This window comes from Vigna umbellata, chromosome 11, assembly GCF_029865625.1.
Source record: "Vigna umbellata cultivar VRB3 chromosome 11, Vumbellata_1.0, whole genome shotgun sequence".
NCBI classification, from domain to species: domain Eukaryota; kingdom Viridiplantae; phylum Streptophyta; class Magnoliopsida; order Fabales; family Fabaceae; genus Vigna; species Vigna umbellata.
Genome location: NC_142175.1, coordinates 30,064,710 through 30,086,595, shown reverse-complemented (window position 1 = coordinate 30,086,595; position 21,886 = coordinate 30,064,710). Strand labels below are relative to the sequence as shown.

Here is a 21,886-nt window from a genome sequence, read left to right as displayed (position 1 = left end):
CATAGAAAAAATGTATAAAAGGGACATTTTTTCAATTTCTTATCACTCTTATTAACTACATAAAATAAAGAAATATCAAGCCAAGGCAAGAAATAATTATAAAAACCTAGTTATGAACTATATGCAAAGGACGAGTTTTACAGAATTTCATAGAGCGAAGTAAATAACAATAATTAATAAATTTAATCTTAAAACCTATACATGTTACATTCGCGAAATGAGGGCTAAATTTGGTTTAGTCTTTAAAAACATTGGCGCGTGAATGTGAACGAAGAGTGTGAGGGTGAAGTTGACGCGACTTGAATCCACGAGACGCAACGTAAACGAAGAAGGGTTTTAGCCAAACCTCACCATTACCTTCCCGCGCTGAGTGAGGGTTTAAGCTCACTCACTCACTCACTGAGTCACCTCAAATTCTTAATTTCCAATGGAAGAAGAAATGGCGATGGACACTTCTCCGAATCCCGGTGATAGTTTCTTCGACCCTCAGAATCTCTCTTCGCGACAACAGTTCCGCAGATATGGGTATCGTATTTCATTCTCTCGATTCAAACCAGTGTCACTCTCTGATTAACGAATTCTTAACTTCAATCTTCGTTTATCACATTTAAACAAATTGCCGTATGTTTTACTTTTACTTCGGAGGCGCCGGGGTTTTGTGCAATTAGGGTTTATGCCTCTCACCAATCGAGCAGGTTTAGGTTGAGTTTTTCAGTTAGAAAAAAAAGGGGCAAAATGTTCAAAGCAATAGTTCGTGTCGAAAGTTTTTTCGAATCTGAACACTTGATATAATTTTAATTATTTTGGGTTTTTCTGGGCAAGTTTCTTTGTAACGACTTCTAGGAGAGAAAGGGAAAAAAAAGGAAATGTACTTCTCCATAAGTTAAAATTCGTTATGCGTACAGTAATATGTAGCTCTCTCATCAAACTTTTTCTAAAGTTTTGCATTTAAACTTGTTGATAGACTAATTTTAGCCTATAGACAAGTTTGTCCAAACATTGGGAAAGCCAAACAGTGAGGTTAGTGTTGAAGGATTGACTGGAGGAAAGCTTATAATGACGCTCTAATAGTTTCTTGAGTTGTTAAATTCGCCTACATTTGTCGTGGTTTCATCTTTTGAGTTATCGAACTGCATTTTGTGTATTGTGGAGGGTTGGTGTGTTTGATGTTATATGGAACCACCGAATGTTTTTTGGAATATAGAATGCATTATATAAACTATATGATTTTTTTTTTTCAAAGTAGTGGCTATTCAACTACAGCTCCTTTGGGGCTGACCACCCTTTAAAACACTGAGAGAACATCGTGATTTGATCTATTGCTTCATCTTTACGTCTTCTGTAGCTGCAAAATGTTGTCCTGCTTGGATTTTAATAGTATTCTGTAAACTTGTGTCAATTTTTTATAATGCAATTTTGCAGGAAGAGGCACTCAACTTCAGGTGCTTCAATCCCACTGGACAACTCGGCTTCCAAGTTGAGTGAAACTGGGTTGTTATATGATGGCAAAAGCATCCATAGTCCTACTAATGCAGCACTTGTTCTTGAAAATATTAAACAAGAGGTTGAGAGTTATGATGCTGAATACTTGGAAGAGAAGACACCATATTCCACTAGGAGGAGGTTGTCCACTGGCGTTCCTGGTGTCCCTGGTATGGATGCTGGTTTTGATTCTGTTCGCTACTCATTAAAGGCTTGTAAGACAGAGGGTGACACATTGGGAGATGGTGCGGACACAATATTTACTTTGTTTGCATCTCTGCTTGATTCTTCGTTACAAGGTAATGCAAGTATGTTTTTATTTATGTACCCTAGTACCCGGAAAAAGTTATTTCATTCATCTTCATTTTCTCATTCTGTAAATGTGGATACAAAATTATCGATTTGAAGCTTGAAATTGCAAATAAGGGAGCCTTTTTCTTATCTTTTGCTCTTATTTGTTTGGAATCTGCTGGAGCATAATGGCTGATATTATAAGATGAACACTATTTCTTTCTCTGTTATAATTTAAACTCTGTATTATTAACAAAGTAAAAGTAAGCTTGTCTGTTTATTTCCTGGGCATTTTAGTTGCTCCCATTTCTCTCAGGAGAAGAATGGATCTTGTTGATGCAAATGCAATTTTTTTGTCATCATTCTATACCAAAAAAAGTAGAAAGAAATCGTGTAATTTTTATTGTATTTTTTTTACAGGACTGATGCCTATTGCTGATTTGATACTGAGAGTCGAGAATGCATGTCGAAATGTTTCAGAGTCTATAAGGTTTGTTTGCTACTAGACAACATAAATATTTGCATATGAAGTTGTATATCACAAACACTCAAGATATTTTTACTTAATTTTTATATAAGGCTCTGACATGTGTTCTTGTTATCTTGGGGATCGATGGAAGGACGTCATTCTTTTTTCATTTTACATTGTTCTATACTTTTTTTTTTCTTATTTATTTATTTATTATGGTTAGTTTGTTTACTGTGGTTCTCTTGAGAATCTATGCATATTCGTTCAAGATTTGTTTTTAATTGAATTTGTAGAGAAACTAGAGAGCTCTTTTTGGTGGTATTCTATTGTTGGATTTGGTTGTTTTTGTTGTTTAGTTGAAGGTTTTAAGATTTCCTGCCCTCCATCTCTTTGCCCATCTTCCTCTATTTTAGTAGTGTTCTACATGCTTGCTTATATATATATATATATATATATATATATATATATATATATATAATTTAGGAATTATGTTAGTTTTTACTTCCTGATGATGTCTTGGACTGGTTAGGAACTGTTTTGCGGTATCTATCTTTACGTATTTTGTTTTATGATGCTGCCAACTTATTACTGTAAATTGTGACATTTTTAGTATATAGACATAATAAAAAAACTATGAATATACTATGAACTTAATGTTGTTAAATAACTTTTATGGGGTGCGACCATAGTGCTATAACAAAGTGTTTTTCAACCCCTCTACTATAGGTAATTTGTGAAGAGAGGCCCAGTACCGCTGTGCCATAGGCCATAATGACATGCTTATTAGTTGAAAATTTGTCCTTCTGCCATATTCCACCATTGATAGCCTTGCACAATGTGCACATATTGGACATTTTTCTTCCTAAAAGATCACATTTTAATCTGTCATATAACTGAATATTTTTGGGAGATGTTTAAATAAGAAAAATATTTTTCTATGCATAAAGTTACCATTGTTCCTTTGCAAGATTGGAATTTTTTCTGTTTGTAAATTTGAGATGAACATAGGGTATAGATATAGAAATATGTTGCTTCCAGAAACTAGGATATTAACTGTTATTACTCGCGTATTAGAGGTATTGTTGATTCTATTTTGTAGCTGTATTTGAAAACATGGATGATATTCAGTAATATTGGATTTTTTTGTTTTTGTTAAGTTGAAGTGTAAACTCATTATTTACTTATTAATGAGGAGGTTTGTTGTAATTGATGCATGCCTCTCTGGTTAGCTGTCTCGGCTGTTTTAGAAGGACTCTTATTTTCACTCTGAATGTGTTTCTCTTTCTTTCCCCAATGAATTTTTAAATACAAATATTGTTGGAAATTCCATATCAACTTGAGATATGATCAAATTATAGTATATAATTAGGTGTTATCCTTAGCTTACAAGCCAGTTTTGTGAGGTTTGACTAGGTTTTAAAGTTCACTTTCTAAGATAATATCAAAACCTATCTCGGCAAAATTTATCATTTTATATGCTATTTTATTACCCACAAATATTTAGTCTCATGCTCACAATGTTGATTCTCGTAGCAGAAAGTGTTGGAAATCCCATTTTGACTAGATATATGACTAAATTATAATATGAGCAGATTTATAAGTTGGTTTTGTAAGGGTGAGTTAAACTTAAAGTTCAATTATTAAGAAATATGAATGAAAAATGAGAATTAAATTGAACTTTTAAACTATACTGAATAGTGTATAGACCAGAGAAGTATAGTACGAGTACTTGTTAATTGCAAAACAACTTTGGTTATAATATTATTGTGGCCTTTTTATTGTAGGTATGGTTTGAATGTAAGGCATCGTGTTGTTGAAGACAAGTTGATGAGGCAGAAGGCTCAACTTTTACTTGACGAGGCGGCAACATGGTCTCTCTTGTGGTTCCTCTATGGGAAAGGAAATATATTTCAACCCATATATTTTTGGGATTTTAAGTATCTATTGTGTCTCTAACTTATATTGTGTTTTCACTTTTGGTTATTCAAATCTATTTCCTTATATTAGTTAGTTCATTCACTGACGTTCTTCTTTTTGTCTGAATCAACTCGTTCAATGATTAGGCTTTGCATTTGATTATGATAATTTTGAATTTAAAATATAAGGAAAACTCAATGTGGTATTTAATGATATCTTCATCTCAATCTGTGATATAATTTGCATTTTGGGAGAGAGCCTATTCTATTTATCACTAGCTCACTATGAACTAGATAAAGAATTCCAAAGTTTTCTCCAAAGGAAATAATTCCACCCATATATATATATATATATATATATATATATATATATATATATATATATATATATATATATATAAATAGTCTGTGAGTTCCTTCAAATACTTGCTATATTGTTATAGGAGAGACGTGAAATTGAGTGGCTCTACCGCTATAGTTCATTCTCCCACATGTTAATAGCGGCCTTTTTTCTTTGTTTTTTTTTTCTTTTTTCTTATAGTTTGTTTATATTTCAGTGACTGAAGAACTATCTAAAGATCAAATACTGGTAATACTTGTGTGATTCTACTTTATTTAACCGCCTAAACGAAACAATCTAGGAATGGGCTTATTGAAATCTGCTAACTTATCACAGGTGTCGGGAACCTCACATGTGGTGGCTTGTGAGTTTGTTGTGGAGGATCATACAGCTCAATTATGCCTTCGCATAGTCCAGTGGTTAGAAGGTTTAGCTTCTAAAGCACTTGACTTGGAAGCGAAGGTAGCTTTTGGATATTTCTGCATGGAATTTTGCATTTTTCACTAATATTTTTATTTTCCATTTAGTTGGACACACTAACAACGAAATTTTTTTTACACTATCATGTAATCATGGACTATCATATAATTGGAAATTCTTGACTTTTGTGATGATTATTTTAAAAAACCATATGTATTGTTAATTTCTTATTGGTCAACAGATATTTTTACTATAATGTTGTATCAAAATTGAACTCTTGTACTTTTTTAAATGATTCCTATTTATAAAAATGTGATCATCCATAGTAATGTATGATGCTATTTTTGATAAAAAAAAAAGTTAGGTAGTGAACAAGGAAGGATAATTTGGGAGAGGTGACGATATTATTATGTCAAGAAACTATGTGTTCACCTGATTGGATAGTGAAACCCTTGAAAATGCAAGTATTCCACTTCATGCAAATGCACTAAAGAATTATTAGTTAAATAACACACGTCCCCATAAATAAAACTTTGCTTCCCTGTATTTGTGAAGAAATACAACTGTTCATAAACTATGATTGTTAGAGTAATTTTGGAGATTCTGGGATATAGTTAGATTATAATACACAAGTGGATTCAAATTTCACTTATCAATTGATTTTGTGAGGTTGAGTTAGGCCTAAAACTTACACTTTCTTAGATGTTATTAGGACCTATTTTAGCAAGGTTTGTTAGTCATATTGTGTGGACAATCCATAAATGTTTAGATGTTATTACGTTGCTACCAGACAATCCATAAATATTTATTTTCATGTGAGATGTTCAGTTCTTGACACGGTAGAATGCGTTGAAGATCCAACATTGATTAGATATATGACCAAATTATAGTACATAAGTAGGTAAACCTTTCGTGAGTTTTAGTTATGTCTAAAATCCACACTTTCTAAGAGTTATCATTGGCTCACTATTGTTAATTAAACTAAATGTTCAATGATATGGCAGACAGTACTTATTGTCAAAAAGAAAAAAAAATTAATCATGGCTCAACTTATGGTTAGTATAGAATTGGAAATCATTTTTGTTTTTTTATTAGGTATATGACAAAAACCACCTTTTGATACACTGTTAGTTTGTAGCTTTGTTGGAAGTCCACCTTTCAAGTGAAAGTCAACTATCTCTATTTAATAGTTTATATTGTTTTACTTTATTTGCATAAATATCATTGTTTGATTAAACATTAACTGTTTTGGATTCTTCCTATATTCATGCAGGTGCGTGGATCTCATGTGGGTAGTTATCTCCCTAACTGTGGAGTTTGGCATCATACTCAGCGTTACCTGAAGAAAGGAACTCTTGACATGAATGTTGTTCATCACTTGGACTTTGATGCCCCAACTCGTGAAAATGCTAATCTTTTACCTGATGACAAGGTATTGGACAATCGCTGCTTGCAATTCTTTTGCACCTTTAATTTGGTTGTGTCTATGATCTATATTAATGGATATGCTAATTTATTTGTCTTGTATGTTATTAGCTTTTGACCGTTCCTACTGAAATTTAATTGCTCTTATGCTCATTGTTGGTTCATAAACAAATTATCTTTCTTAAGCAATATGCATTCCATATTTTTGATAACTGTACTGAGTACTTAAAACTCAGCAAACTAGTGCTAGGTTCGGGTAGTATCTGTTATATTGCAATAATTGGTAGTACATGGATTTTTAATTTGTTCATTTAGTTATGCTGTGGTGAACAGACAGTGGTGGTCTGATAACAATGCTCTTGATTCAAACTTGATTTTGAATGATAAAATTCACTGAGTTGTTGTACTTAGCAGATGTGTGTGTGTACACACACACACATATATATATATATATATATGTTTAATAGCTTTTTTGGTTTGTTATGTTGATTTTTTCAATGCGTCCCAATATTTTGAAAGTTCCTAGTTTAAAAGGTGAGTCAAAGTAAACCCTTCCGTCAAATTTATGGTGATGGTGTTATTATAGTGGCATGTGACATTCGGTGCTTGTGGCACATGCCATTTCCTTATGATAGAATATTCTGTTTTATACTTTTATAGGTTGTAATTTCCTAATTATTGATGATGACATAGAATAGTGAGGGTGTGTGCACTCTCCTAGTTGGTTAGTTCACAATGTAGTATGCCAATGATGTTTTGTTTGTTTTGATATAGAAACAAGATGAATCTCTTCTAGAAGATGTGTGGACTCTTTTAAGGGCTGGAAGGCTAGAAGAGGCTTGTGGACTTTGCCGGTCTGCTGGACAGGTAACCATAACTTTTACCCTGATAAGTTTATGGACTTCGTTAGTCTATGCTTCACATATTAGCATCTTGTTATTTTGGCAGCCATGGAGAGCTTCTTCTCTTTACCCATTTGGAGGCTTGAACCAGTTTCCTTCTGTTGAAGTTCTGGTCAAGAATGGTAAAAATAGAACTTTGCAAGCTGTTGAATTTGAAAGTGGTATTGGTCATCAGTGGCATCTTTGGAAATGGGCTTCATATTGTGCATCAGAGGTAGGGTTCTGTGTTTGCACTGATGAAACAATCTTCTTTGTTTTTTTATTGATGTTTGTGCTACCTGTGTTTTGATACTTTCCTCCCCAGATTTTCTCTTAAAAGTTTGATTATTGAAAATAGAATTTGTTATGCCTAATGTGCTCTCTTAGGTAAATCTTGTATATCTTTTCCTAAAAAGTTCGTAGGACCTGATTGGAATTTCATGACATCATAAGGCCTTATTGATAGAGTATGATATCCTTTAATTCTATATAGCATTTGATGCATCATTTTAGAAGGTAATGTATTGTATGAGATAATAGGATGATATTTTATTATGATGATTATAGAAACATTGGACAGGACAATAATTATTTTTTTTATAAAATTACTTTTACCTTTTTTATTAAAAAACAAAAATACTTTTTACTTAAAGTATATGAATTGAGTTTTGTAATTTTGCTTAGAAATAGACCGTGGACATTCAATAATAATAAAAAATTATACTTTGGATACTGATTTCAAAATTAAAAAAAAATATAGATCCCGTAGTTAATGACAGCCTGGCTGGTTTTAGGGGATATTATTAAATCACGCTGAATATGTAGCCAAACAATCCTTTGTTGTACAATAACTTTTTGGCAATGAATGGCGTACGAGTGTATAAAATATCTTCAAAATAAACTTTCTTCCCTCCCTTTTTTCACGCTTTTTTTCTGTGCTGTCAACTTTTTAGATTTTAGGTTCTTTTTACCAGTTCATGAAGTTATTTGATTTTAAGACATTTTCAAACTATTTTTCGTTCATTGAAAATGAAAACCTCCTAATTGCACTTTTGTTTTCCAGAAAATAGCAGAGCAAGGAGGGAAATGTGAAGCAGCTGTATATGCAGCCCAGTGTAGCAACCTTAAACGGATGCTTCCACTCTGCAATGACTGGGAGGTCTCTCTCTCTCTCTCTCTCTCTCTCTCTCTCTCTTAAAATTGTTTTGGAAGTTTTTTGTTCTTTCATCCATAGATATGGAGAATATGCATTCTAGGAGCATACTGGCATGCAAAGACATCGTCATGGGACTGAAAACGAGCTACTTAGCTGTAACAGTTCATTAAACTGGTGTTTAGTGCTTTAACGTAGTTGTCAACCCCATATAGTGGTATGTAGTAATTGAACCCTAAGATGCTTTAGTAGGATAGTAGAAAGTGGGATGCTACTGTTGCAAATCCGATAGAGAAAAGACATATAACACATATAAATGCTAAACAAGCAGTATATTCTAAATTTGAAGACATGTTTGAAAGAATAAGAGGTACTGGACAATAATCATGAGAGGTGGTGAATTCTTACAAAAGTGTTCTAACAAGAGCCTCTTCTAACAAATATTCCTTAAATCACTTGATGACTGTTTTGAGGAGCAGTCTTGATAGTCATAATGTTCCAATAAAAATTTGAGGAAGATGAGGGACAAGCAGGAACACAAAATTTAGACTGATTTGATTCTCATTGGTCTACATCTAGTTCAATCCAACCAACTTGAGATGAATTGTTTTATTATTCTTGAAATTCAACAGTTACATGAACTCAACAACAAATAATATGCAACACACATGAGGATGTGATCTCTTTTGAAACCCTGTCAAGAAAAGACTAAGTGCAGAATATATAGTATGTAATTGTAAACTTCACCTTTAAAACGGTTTGAGTGAAATATGTCTACATGGTAGACATAGTTAATCCTTGAATTATAGATTCTAATTCTAATGTGTTTCACTCCCATCTGAATCTGAAGAACTGTTTTGTTTATTAGTTTTTTCCATTGTACTATCATTGTTGGAAGCCTTATTTACAGTGTGGCACCTAACGTTGCAGTCAGCATGCTGGGCAATGGCAAAGTCTTGGCTAGATGTGCAAGTGGACTTGGAAATCACTCGCTCACAGCCAGGCGGAGTTGATCAACTTAGAACATTTGGAGATGTAATTGATGGAAGCCCTGGACGTGCCGATGGTTCTTTTGAGCCTTCTAATGGACCTGAAAATTGGCCAATTCAAGTTTTGAATCAACAACCTCGACAGCTCTCATCTCTTCTTCAAAAACTTCATTCTGGGTAGTTGTGTAATTCCTTTTGCTTTGTAATCTTTGTTATGGTTATATGTTACAATTGGTTCTTTTTCCGTTCTAGGGAAATGATCCATGAGTCTGTTACTAGACAATGCAAGGAGCAACAGCGTCAAATTCAGGTATTTTTTCCATTTTTTAAACTTTCATATTGAAACATTTTATAATTTTATATCATTTCCACTATCATAAGAAAAGGAAATAAGGGGAATGCAAACTTTGGTTTTCTAATTCCAACTATATGTAAATCTGTGGCTGCTGATTAGAAGATATAGAGCCTTTTACACAAAGGATGATCTTTAGCTTTCTTTTTAATTTTAATTACATTGAAGAAACTCGATAGTGCAGACAGAACAATTTTACTTTTTTAATTCTCTTTAACTTACTGTATATTTTTCTTTACTGATGTCCTGAGGGTATATTGCTTCACAGATGACTTTAATGCTAGGGGACATACCACGGGTACTAGACCTTATATGGTCATGGATAGCTCCTACTGAAGATAATCAGAATGTATTTAGGTAAGTGTTATTACTGCTCTTCATGCCATCTTGTTCTGCTTGGTGTATGGGAAAAACTAATAGACTTCCCTACAATCTTACGCTTTGCCATTCTTCTCAGCCAAGCCTCCTTACCTCTGAAATATTGAGATCATGCTTTCATTACTGCAGTTTATCTCATTAATAGATTACCATCTGCATCTTTGAATTCTTCTGTACCCATATACATTGTCGTTTTAGTATCTGTTTTTCATTTGATACACTACCCCTGGGTTGGATCACACTGACCTGAGGCTTCTTCCTCACGACAAAGCATGGGTCTGCTGTTGGACAATGCCATTTCGCAGTGTCCAAAGCAACCACAACGAGCTGCCTTGGAAAACCCAATTCATACTGCCATCTTACAGGAGCCTATGAAATTACACTGCCGATGGCAGACCTGTGATTGAGCAAGTGTATTTTAGGAGGAAGTAGTTGGGCCCCAGCAGGATGGGCCTGCGTAAGGGTAGTTTATTTTATAAACTGTAAATATGTTAATGGGGATACTGTTGACCAAAAGATTTTATGCACTCTCACAGGCCGTGTGGAGATCCTCAAATGATACGATTTGGTGCACATCTGGTTCTTGTGCTTCGATATTTATTAGCTGAGGAAATGAAGGACACCTTCAAGGACAAGATTCTAAGTGTTGGTGATAATATTTTGCACTTGTAAGTAATTTTGTGTAATCTTTCTGCCCTTTTTCTCTCAAATAATATTAGATGGAAGATGGCCATATTTAGACATTACCTTAGCGTTCCTGCTTGTTGCATGACTTCCTGGTCGGTGACTTTAAACATAGTTTTAAGTATAATTGAAGCAGGAAAACATTGTGTTGAGTGAAAATTTGCTTTGCTATATTCATTTATTGGAATGGAAAAACATTAGGTATGCCCTATTTCTCTTTTCAAAGGAGCATGAAGAGTTGGTGGGAATATATGCTTCTCAGCTTGCATGTCACCGTTGCATTGATCTCTTTGTACACATGATGGAGCTTAGGCTGCACAGCAGGTAATTTGGACTCATTCCTTGTTTCCCATTCTGTGTTTTATTTTTCTTTTTTGCATTAATCATGTCACCATGTCTGTTGTTAATCTAACTTCTTTTTTTGTTGATGTGGTTGTATTATAATATATGTTCTTATATGCTTCATGGTGATTCTGTCAACTGAACATGAAAGTTGATAACTGGCAAGTATGGACATTCATGATTTTAGACATCATATTTATCTATTTTTTGAAGTAATTGTAGACAAAGGGTTCATTAGAAGGGAAAAGAAGTACAAAGAAAGAGGGTTGAAGATATTTTTCTAAAGCAGAAAAAAGCAACAGTGAAGAACATTTAGTCAAAACGCAAACCTGTCCTTTTCATCATACTTAAATGAAACCACTTAAATAAAGCCGTGAGTTGTAACCTCGATACGACTATTGAAACAAGCCTGTAACATAAAAGAGGTGAGGAAAAAAATTGCTGAATAAGTACATCACAATCCAAATACACCGAACACCAGTAATCAATTGTGCCTGTAAAATGTTTGTAATCCTAATATTCTATGAAGGAAGAAAGTTAACATGCTTGGAAGAATGTAGGGGTGAAGTAGTTAGTCTTGGCTAATAGTTGGTTAGCTAGATAAACAAATAGGGGGAAATTTGGGAGGGAGGTTATTCAGGGAATTGTGTTAAGTGAACTAAGCAAGCGAGCAATTGTGTTAGAGGAATCTTTTGTATTAGAGCAAAGATCTTTCTCCTTTTTAAGTTAATTTTCAGTCAAGCATTAAAATTGTTTTTCCCCACTATTTCCTTGTTGGTTCCTAACAACTACGATGTATATTTTAATTAAACAGTGTACATGTCAAATACAAGATATTCCTTTCTGCTATGGAATATTTACCATTTTCTTCTCTGGATGATTCCAAGGGAAATTTTGAAGACATTATTGAGAGGTATGTAAGCTGTTGGTGTAGAATCTAATCTTTTATGTACATAGGAAGCTATTCCTTTTCATAATATATTCATTTGGAACAGAATTTTATTGAGATCCCGAGAGATCAAGGTTGGCAAATACGATAACTTGTCAGATGTTGCAGAACAACACAGACTGCAGAGTCTTCAGAAAGCTAAAGTTATCAAATGGCTTTGCTTTACACCACCATCAACAATTACAAATGTCAAAGATGTCAGTAAAAAGCTTCTTCTTCGAGCACTGGTTCATAGGTAAATAATGCATCTACTAAATGTCTCATCATGAGATTTTTCTGACAAACTGCATTTGTGAAAGTTAAGCAATTGAAATTAGTGAAACTTGTGATTGATGTTTGATCTTTCACCTCCAGTTTCTAAAAAGATGTTAGCAATATCTTGTGCCAATTCTTATTTTGTACTTAACACTTGAACCCACCTAGTGAGAATAATGCCTTTGTATTATGTTAAGTTTCAAGATTTATTAAAAGAATCTGATCTTTCCTGTCCTCCTGTCGGCTGTTTTTGTATATAACTTGTATGTCATAGCATTTTTAATCCTTTCCCGCATTATTTGCTCTGCAATTTAGTTTTACCCCTCCATCTGAATTTTGCAACCCTTTTCGTCCCTCTGTAGCAACATACTCTTCAGGGAGTTTGCTTTGATTTCTATGTGGAGAGTGCCAGCAATGCCGATAGGTGCCCACACAGTACTTGGCTTTCTTGCTGAACCCTTAAAACAGCTTGCTGAAACTCTTGAGACCTCTGAGGATTATAATGTTTTTGAGGACCTGAGGGAGTTCCAAGACTGGGTATGCTGAACTAAGCTTTCATAGTTTAAGTTTTGGAACGTCAATCCCATAATTTCTGACTTGACTGTAGCACTTAACATTTAAATTTTTCCTGCATTCAACTAGCGTGAGTATTACTCTTGTGATGCAACCTACCGGAATTGGCTTAAAATTGAAGTGGAGAATGCAGAGGTTCCTGTCACTGAACTATCACTGGAGGAAAAGGAAAGGTCCATTTCAGCTGCCAAGGAAACACTGAATGCATCCCTTTCACTCCTTCAAAGTGAGTTAGTTCACAACCTTGTTAAAAAATCTGATATTTTAGCAATATATTGATTGTGAAAGTTCTGTTCCTGTTTTAAAATTATTTAGTACATTGACATTTTAATAGACTTGTAATTGTCCTTTATGTAGGAAAAGAAACACCTTGGTTGGTTTCAACTGATCGTATGTATGAATCAGTTGAACCAGTTTTCCTTGAACTTCATGCAACAGCAATGCTCTGCCTGCCATCTGGAGAGTGTTTGTGTCCAGATGCTACTGTTTGTACTACACTTACGAGTGCTCTCTACTCTTCAGCTGGTGATGAGGTCGTCTTAAATCGACAATTAATGGTATGTTTTTTCAACCATTGACAGCTTAAGCCAGGAAATATACTGTTGTTTCTTGAACCATTTATTCCTGTTTGAATGCTTAAGTCAACAAATATACCGTTGTTTCTTTAACCATTTATTTCAAAAGACAAGTTACATGCTTTGCCCCTGTATTTTCTGGGAATCTTTAAGTAGGTACATATATGATTTAAGATGTGTAATGAGCCCTATAATTTAAAAGTAAATGCTTGTTTCAAGAGCAGAAAATAAATACTTAAGAGTAAATCATTTAATTCAAAGATTTTCTTGGATACAAAAATTAAATTTGCTTAGTATGTGTCTAATTGGTGAATGGTGTACCTTGCAATGATAACTGTTGTATGGACTGGCGTTATCAAGCTTCCATTGTTCTCTTGGATAACTGTTATATTGACTGGCTTTTCTATGTTTACGATCTATTACTTAAGATTGAAACTGTAAAATAATTCTAGAGGGCTTAATTGATCCCTCTCACAATCTTCTATTTATAAGAATAAATTGATACACAAGTACATGATAAATAGGGTAACCCTAGACACAATATAATCATGATAAATAGGGTAATCCTAGACACAATATAATCATGATAAATATGGTAACCCTTGACACACCAATGATGATAAAATAGGATAAATATCCTAACACTCCCTCTCAAGCTGGAGCATACAAATTGTATGTACCAAGCTTGGAACAAATAAACTCAATCCAAGGACCCCTTAATGACTTGGTCAATACATCTGCTAGTTGATCGTTTGACCCAATAAACTCAGTACATATTTCTTTGGTCAACAACTTTTCACGAACAAAATGACAATCAATTTCTATATGTTTAGTCCTCTCGTGAAACATTGTATTTGATTCAATGTGGAGAGCAACTTGATTGTCGCAATACATCTTCATAGTATGGATGTCACAAAATTTAACCTCTTGAAGGAATTGTTTCACCCATATAAGTTCACATGTTAGTGATGTCATTGCCCTATACTCGGCTTCCGCGGTTAATCGAGCTACTACATTCTGTTTCTTACTTTTCCATGAAATAATGTTTCCTCCCAGAAAAACACAATATCCTGTAGTATACCGTCTATTAATAGGTGAACCTGCCCAATCTGCATCACAATACCCAGAGACCTGAATGCTTCCTTTATTTCATATAACAATCCTTGCCCGAGAGCCTTCTTTACATACCTTAGAATGCGAATGAGAGCATTCCAATGGTCAACACATGGAGCCTGCATGAACTGACTAACCACTCCAACTGCAAAGGATAGATCTGGCCTTGTAATAGTGAGATAAATCAGTTTTCCAACTAGCCTCCTATACCTCTCTGGATCGGAGAATAATTCACCTTCTTCTGTCCTTAATTTCTGGTTTGGGTCCATGGGACTGTCTACCGGTCTACAATCAATCATGCCTGTTTCTTGTAATATATCAAGAGCATACTTCCTTTGGGAGATTACAACTCCATCTTTTGATTGCGCTACTTCAATGCCTAAGAAGTATTTGAGATTTCCAAGATCCTTGGTTTGAAAATGTCTACACAAGTACTCTTTTAGTTGAGATATTCCAACAACATCATTTCCTGTAATGACAATATCATCAACATATACTATTAAATAAACACATTTCCCGAGAGAAGAATGACAACAAAAAACTGAATGGTCTGCTTCACTGCGTTTTAGCCCAAATTTTTGAACAATGGAGCTAAACTTTCCAAACCAAGCACGTGGGGATTGCTTGAGGCCATATAGAGATCGATCAATTTGCATACCATACCAGACTCCCCCTGAGCAACAAACCCAGGAGGTTGCTCCATATAAACTTCTTCCTCAAGATCACCATGTAGGAAGGCATTCTTGATATCCAAAGTGACGAATGGCTGCCATGGCAAAGAAGAGACGAATAATAGTCATCTTGGCTACAGGAGAGAAAGTGTCACAATAATCAAGACCTTAAACCTGAGTGTAACCTTTTGCAACAAGTCGAGCTTTGAGTCGATCAATTTCACCATCAGGGCCAACTTTAACTGCATACACCCATCGGCAACCAACCGCCTTTTTTTCCTGGGGGAAGGGGCACCAACTCCCAAGTATTACTGTGGTCAAGAGCCTGTATTTCTGCAATCATAGCTTGTCGCCATCTAGGATGATCAAGTGCTTCTTTCACATTCTTGGGTATAACAACAGAGGACACTGAGGATAAAAGAGAAAAATAGGAGGGCGACAATCGATGATAGCTTAGAAAATTATAAATGGGATGAGGGTTTCGAGTGGAACAAGTACCTTTTCTGAGGGCAATAGGCCATGCTGAATCATTTGCACCAGGAGGCGTGGGAGGAGGTGACGAGGGAGAAGAATCTGAAGTAGGAGATTCACCATTGTCTTGGGGAGGTGGACTATCCATTGAGGCCCTGTGTGGGATGATCTCAGTATGTGGAGAAATAGGTGTAGAAGGATTGTGATCAAGACTTGGAATGACAGAGACAGTGAAGCTATTTGACTCAGCCATTGGAATAGGAAGGACCTGCTGGAGGATAGAAACATCCTGAACAGATGGAGAGAAGTAAGGAGTCTGTTCAAAGAATGTGACAATGGCAGACATGTAATACTTCTTAGTTTCAGGAGAGTAACACCGATATCCTTTTTGAAGTTGAGAATAGCCTAAGAAGACACATTTGAGAACGCGAGCGGAGAGTTTGTCTAGACCTGGAGACATGTCATAAACAAAACATACACAACCAAACACTCGGGGAGATGTATGAAAGAGAGGATCATTAGGAAACAAAATGGAGAAAGGGACTTTATTATCAAGAGAGGAGGAGGGCATCCTATTAATAAGATAACATGCAGTTAAGATGGCATCCCCCGTGATGGACACGAATATGGGCACCAAGCAAAAGGGTACGAGTAGTTTCAACCAAGTGTCTATTTTTTCGTTCTGCTATACCATTTTGCTGTGGTGTATGAGGACAATTAGACTGATGTAAGATACCATGAGAACTCAAGATGGAAGAAAAGGAGGATGAGAAATACTCTTTTGCATTATCACTTCTTAATATTTTGATTACTTGACCAAATTGATTCTTGATTTCATTCAAAATGGATGTAAAGATAGCTAACAATTCAGAACGATTTTTCATAAGATAAACCCAAGTCCATCTTGAATATTCATCAATAAAGGTAACAAAATATCTAAAACCAAAGGAGGAGATACGACTAGGTCCCCATATATCAGAATGGATGATGGAAAAACTAGAATTACATATTGATTAAGACCTTTTAGGAAAGGAAGATCTAACATGTTTTCCTAAATGACATGACTCACATTCTAAGGTTTGGAGACCACTAAGTTTAGGACACATCTTTTTTAATTTGGACAAATGAGGATGGCCAAGTCGATCATGTAGCACTTTAGGATTAGGAGCAGCAACACAGGACACCCTTGGACGAGATCCAAAATGGTATAATTCGCCAGCTTCATATCCTTCTCCAATCTGTCTCCCCGAACCACGCTCCTGTATAACAAAAGATTTATGATCAAAGGTTATTGAACAATTTAACATTTTAGTCAACTGGCTTAGGGAAATTAAATTAAAAGGACAATTAGGGACAAAAAGGACTGAGTTGAGATTGAGGGAGGGAGACAAAGAAACATGACCGACTCCTTTGGAAGAAGTTTTAGATCCATTTGCAAGGGTTATGAAATGAGGTTTTTCTCAAAAGGAAATAGATGAGAACAAAGAGGTATTACCAGAAATGTGATCAGAAGCACCTGAGTCAATTACCCATGAATTTTGACCTTCCATAGATTGAGAAACGTAGGTTGTTGATGTATTGGGAGATTGAGATGGTTGTGCCAAGCGGTTAGACTTTAATCTTAAATACTCTTGATATTCATCCTCAGAAAACATAGAAGTGGAAGTTTCAGTCTTCAAAATATTGGCGGTTTTGGAAGGAAAGCCATGTAAGGAGTAGCAATTCTCTTGAGTATGACTCATCCTTTTACAGTATGTGCATTGACGACGTCCCCGACCTTCTCGTCCTCCTCCTCTAGTGCCACGTCCTCCTCTTCCTCGTGTGGCAACCATGACAGATGGTTCCACTAGTTCATGCGCTTCTTTAGTTTGAGGTACCGGGACGCAGAAGGCGAGTGGTCAATGTTTCCATAGAGGGGACCTCATGACTAGTTAGAAGTTGATCTCTGAGATGATAAAAATTGGGATGTAGGGCACGAAGGATCAACACCATGTAAAATTTGTCTAGTTTCTTTTTGATATCTCTAATGGATCTACTTCCAAAAGCATCCTAAGTTCTTCGACAGCAGATTGAGCTTCAGCCAGGAAGGACACCATATCATGGTTGCCATTTTAAGAGATGCAAGCTTGTTCGTAGTGTCATAGAGACGTTGAATATCGTTGGCATAAATGCTTTGGGCTTTCTTCCAAAAGGAGTGACAAGTTTTGAAAGCCCTCAAAGATATAAGAAGTTTGGGTTCCACTGATTGCCATAACAGGGCGCACAACTAGAAATCTGCTTGTTTCCACTAATCAGCTTTTTCAATAGGCACATGGCTTCCATCTCGCTCAAGGTGGTCATAATGCCCTTGGCCAAGGAACCACATTTCAACGGCAGCAGACCATGATAGATAATTTTTTCCATTTAGCTTCTCGGAGGTGATTGATGGATTTCCGGAGAAGGAAAGAGTACTGCCAGACGCCATTTCTGAAGAAGACGAATATTACTAGCGAGGAACAAGAAAACCCTAAGGGTTTAGACGAAGGAAACTGTGACAGTGATGGGCGACGGTGGCCGGCGGTGGACGGTGGCCGGCGGCGGGCGGTGGCGGGCGACGAAGAACTGTGGCGCCGGACAAATATATATTACGAGACAGAAACCAGAGTGGGATCGACCCGCTCTGATACCAACTTAAGATTGAAACTGTAAAATAATTCTAAAGGGTTTAATTGATCTCTCTCACAATCTTCTATTTATAAGAATAAATTGATACACAAGTACATGATAAATAGGGTAATCCTAGACACAATATAATCATGATAAATAGGGTAACCCTTGACACACTATAATGATGATAAAATAGGATAAATATCCTAACACTATTAATTTTGCAGGTGAATGTTTCCATATCTTCAAGGGATAGTTATTGCGTTGATGTTGTTCTTCGCTGCATAGCTATTGCTGGTGATGGACTTGAACCACATGAGCTCAATGATGGTGGTATTCTTGGCACCATCCTGGCTTCTGGTTTCAAAGGTAGAAATTTTATTAAATAATGGCTAGCTTTCATGAAGTACAAGGTGTTACCTGTCATTAAAATCCCTCCCATATCTTGATATCATACAGTAAATTAAGGGAGTTTTTCAAATAAGTATGCAAAGACATTTAAGTTATATTAATCTATTGATGTTCAGTTGTGGAGTTGTTATCTTAAAGTTGGGTTAACGCTTTGCGATTTCTCATATTTTTATTCACTTCATTCCTTTTTAAGTGTAATTATTGTTCTCAAATTTAGAAATTTAGTTAATATCCTTATTTATATGATATTATCAACTCAATTTCTTAATATGCCTATTTTAATTCTGTTAGAGAACTAATTGAGACATTTTATTCATTCATATGCTTACAAGGTTATGGTATTCTATATATATATAGAATACCATGACAGAATACAACTCACTTCTTAAGTTGGGTACACACACACAAAACAACATAAACTTAATACATTTCAACAAATTCATATATCATTTCTCTTATTAAACATAGCTTTTATTGGTGCATTGAAATTGAAATTGAAATATTCAAAGCGTGTGGGTAAATAGTTAATAACATGTACAATGGTGGCTTATATTTGGTCTGGTTTTAATTTTGGATTTGTCTATAATTTATTGTTTTTTATGATAAGTGGGTGATGGTTATTTGAAGCAATAGATTAGCGTTTGCCAGCTGTAGTTAGTTATTCTAGCTGTCTTATCTGTTACAGGAGGTTACAGAAAACTGCTTTGTCTCTACTATCAATACTTGAAAATTTTGAGTGGTTCTGAAAATAAAATCAAATAAGAGAACCTTCTTCTCTTTCAATTTTCAGTTTCTCTAAACTCTTCAGAGTGTAAAATAACTAATAAAAATATAATTGAAAAAAAATAGTGTTTAATATTATCTAGGACTTTAAAACCACATAGAAATATGATTTTTTTTCTTCCGAAACCTTAATTGAAAAGTAACAGTAGCGTTTTGGTTGGGAACCCCTTCCTGTGACTTCTAAATTTTGTTGTCCTAATAAAACTGACTTTATGTAATTCAGTTCACACCTAGAATTTGGAATTGTTAAGAATTATTAAACCATGTCTTGGTCTGATCTATTCTTGTTTATATCAAGAGCCAGTCCATAACATGGTATTGAAGCCTTTTTGTTGACCAGATAATCAGTAGCATGGCTTCGCTGTTACTTCCATTCTACACTGTTGACTTAACTCAAAGAATGGTACACTGGGTCTTTGTTTCCATGTTCCAAGCCTAAGAAGCTGTTCCGTGAACGGTTTTGTAAGAAATATAAAATCCATTCTTGGGATAAACTGCCTAAACACCTATAGGCTTGCTTTTAGGATTAGGCGGTCATTCAGAGAAATTTCAAGTATAAGTGTTTTATGATTTGAAATTTATTGTTATATTTGTTTCTTCCATGGAATATAATACTGGATCATACCATTTTTAACCTTGAGTTACAATCAGAGACCTGGGACAAATGGGTAGAAGATCCTCTAACTTATTTCCTTGTCATAGGTGAGCTTCCTCGGTTTCAAGCTGGAGTTACAATGGAAATATCCCGTTTGGATGCTTGGTATTCTGACAAAGATGGCACCTTAGAGTGTCCGGCAACCTACATAGTGAAAGGACTTTGTCGTAGGTGCTGCCTTCCAGAAGTCATTCTTCGTTGCATGCAAGTAAGTCAACAGATTGTACTGACATATTTACATTTTTTGTGGATGTAACCTGTTAAAAACTCAAAACTGTTGAGAATTTTTCCAATGGGAGTTCGTTGAATCACTCAGGAGTAATTAATCAAATGGGTATCATTAATTAGTTGAGTAGTCAATTGTTTCTAAATAAAATATGTTCACAATGATTTGTTTTTTTTTAATTTTTTTGGAATTTTCAGAGTTTTATTATTTTCAACTTCTGTCTTACCAACAGGTCTCTGTTTCTCTAATGGGGTCGGGAGTCTTACCTGACTGTCATGATACTTTGATAGAGCTGGTTGGCAGTCCGGAAACTGACTTTCTTCACTTGTTTAGTCAACAACAATTACAGGCAAGATTATAGTTTCGTGTTTCTCAAAGAAACATTAGGCTCTATGCTTTAAACTTCATCCTTCGTCTATTAGCCTATTTTATGTTTGCGCGGAGTCATGAGACTAGTTATATGGTTTTCATTATTGGCTATACTGTAGCGCACAGAAGTAACTGAGGGAGACAGACAAGTCATTTTTTGCTATTTTTTTAATTTTACTGAGACGCGCCCATTTTGATATTAAAAGTATGAAAAAAAATGAAATTGAATTCTAGCTCATAGAACTTGTTATGAAGATGTTCTTTCAAAAAGACCTAATGACTTTTCGTCAATTTCATTATCGCAAAGTGCCATAAGTTGCTTAGTAATAACGACATACACCTAGTTTTCCATTCCGTATATTTCTATCTAGATATGTAAGTCATTGAGCCACTGGTTTATATGTACATGAAAAATATTAGAGCTGGTATGTTAGTTGCAACTAAAAATAGTTCTTATTTTGTCAATTTAAGCCTGAATGGATGTTTAATTCTTTTCACTTGTAGGAGTTTTTATTGTTCGAGAGGGAATACTCAATCTGCAAAATGGAAATTACAGAGGAATGATTTCTGTGTCCTCTTGAGCTGAGAGCTTTGTTCGGTACTTTTTCTGGAGCTACAAATTTTTAAAGGATGAACTGCCCTATAAACGCTTACACTTTCTTTATGTAGTTATTAATTTGCTTTTGGAAGAAAGAGCGAGGATGAAAGTGTCTGGTGCTGATTGCACAAAGTGGCCGAACTCGAACCTGCTGCTATTGTATGCCTTCGCTGTTACCATTATTCAGTATCTCAGGTTCGAGACTCGGGGTATTCCCCGAAATGCAAAATTGTTGAATAAAGTGTATCGGGAATTTTGCTTTTAGCCCTGTTCTTAAATTGTTAAAAAAGATCCTTGTATATAATTTGTATTATTTAAATCAGGCTTTTTTTTTTATATATATCATCATTGTTCTCCTTTCCGCATTGCTTGGTTGTCTTTTATTTGCTTAATATCATGAAAGAGAAAAAAAAGAAGGGGAAAAGGTCATTTGAATTGATATTAAGTTTCTTACAAAATAACAATGGTT

At 35.1% G+C, this 21,886-nt stretch overlaps 1 protein-coding gene across 2 annotated transcripts; it reads left to right on the top strand.

Annotated features, from left to right (window-relative positions):
* The first annotated feature begins 240 nt into the window (after nucleotides 1-240).
* Nucleotides 241-21,782, top strand: LOC148191494 (nuclear pore complex protein NUP107-like). Of its 2 annotated transcripts, XM_088102090.1 has the most exons (25): nucleotides 241-525; nucleotides 1,423-1,781; nucleotides 2,194-2,263; nucleotides 4,027-4,142; nucleotides 4,716-4,747; nucleotides 4,835-4,960; nucleotides 6,192-6,350; nucleotides 7,118-7,210; nucleotides 7,292-7,459; nucleotides 8,288-8,383; nucleotides 9,308-9,543; nucleotides 9,619-9,676; nucleotides 9,987-10,075; nucleotides 10,633-10,764; nucleotides 10,982-11,104; nucleotides 11,937-12,035; nucleotides 12,118-12,306; nucleotides 12,689-12,863; nucleotides 12,969-13,125; nucleotides 13,257-13,456; nucleotides 18,603-18,744; nucleotides 20,272-20,432; nucleotides 20,683-20,799; nucleotides 21,324-21,417; nucleotides 21,489-21,782. In XM_088102090.1, exons 1-24 carry the CDS (start codon nucleotides 428-430, stop codon nucleotides 21,381-21,383), a joined length of 3,255 nt encoding a protein of 1,084 aa, XP_087958216.1. In that variant the 5' UTR covers nucleotides 241-427; the 3' UTR covers nucleotides 21,384-21,417; nucleotides 21,489-21,782. The 2 variants fall into 2 exon arrangements, with proteins under 2 accessions (XP_087958216.1, XP_087958215.1); XM_088102089.1 differs by having other exon boundaries at nucleotides 242-525; nucleotides 21,324-21,782.
* The last annotated feature ends 104 nt before the right edge of the window (nucleotides 21,783-21,886 follow it).

Coding starts and splice junctions, on each gene's coding strand:
- LOC148191494 (XM_088102090.1), top strand. CDS start 428: ATGGAAGAAGAAATGGCGATGGACACTTCTCCGAATCCCGGTGATAGT. Junction 4,143..4,715: donor GTGGTTCCTCTATGGGAAAG/GAAATATATTTC, acceptor TTTATATTTCAG/TGACTGAAGAACTATCTAAA. Junction 10,765..10,981: donor GGTGATAATATTTTGCACTT/GTAAGTAATTTT, acceptor GAAAAACATTAG/GTATGCCCTATTTCTCTTTT.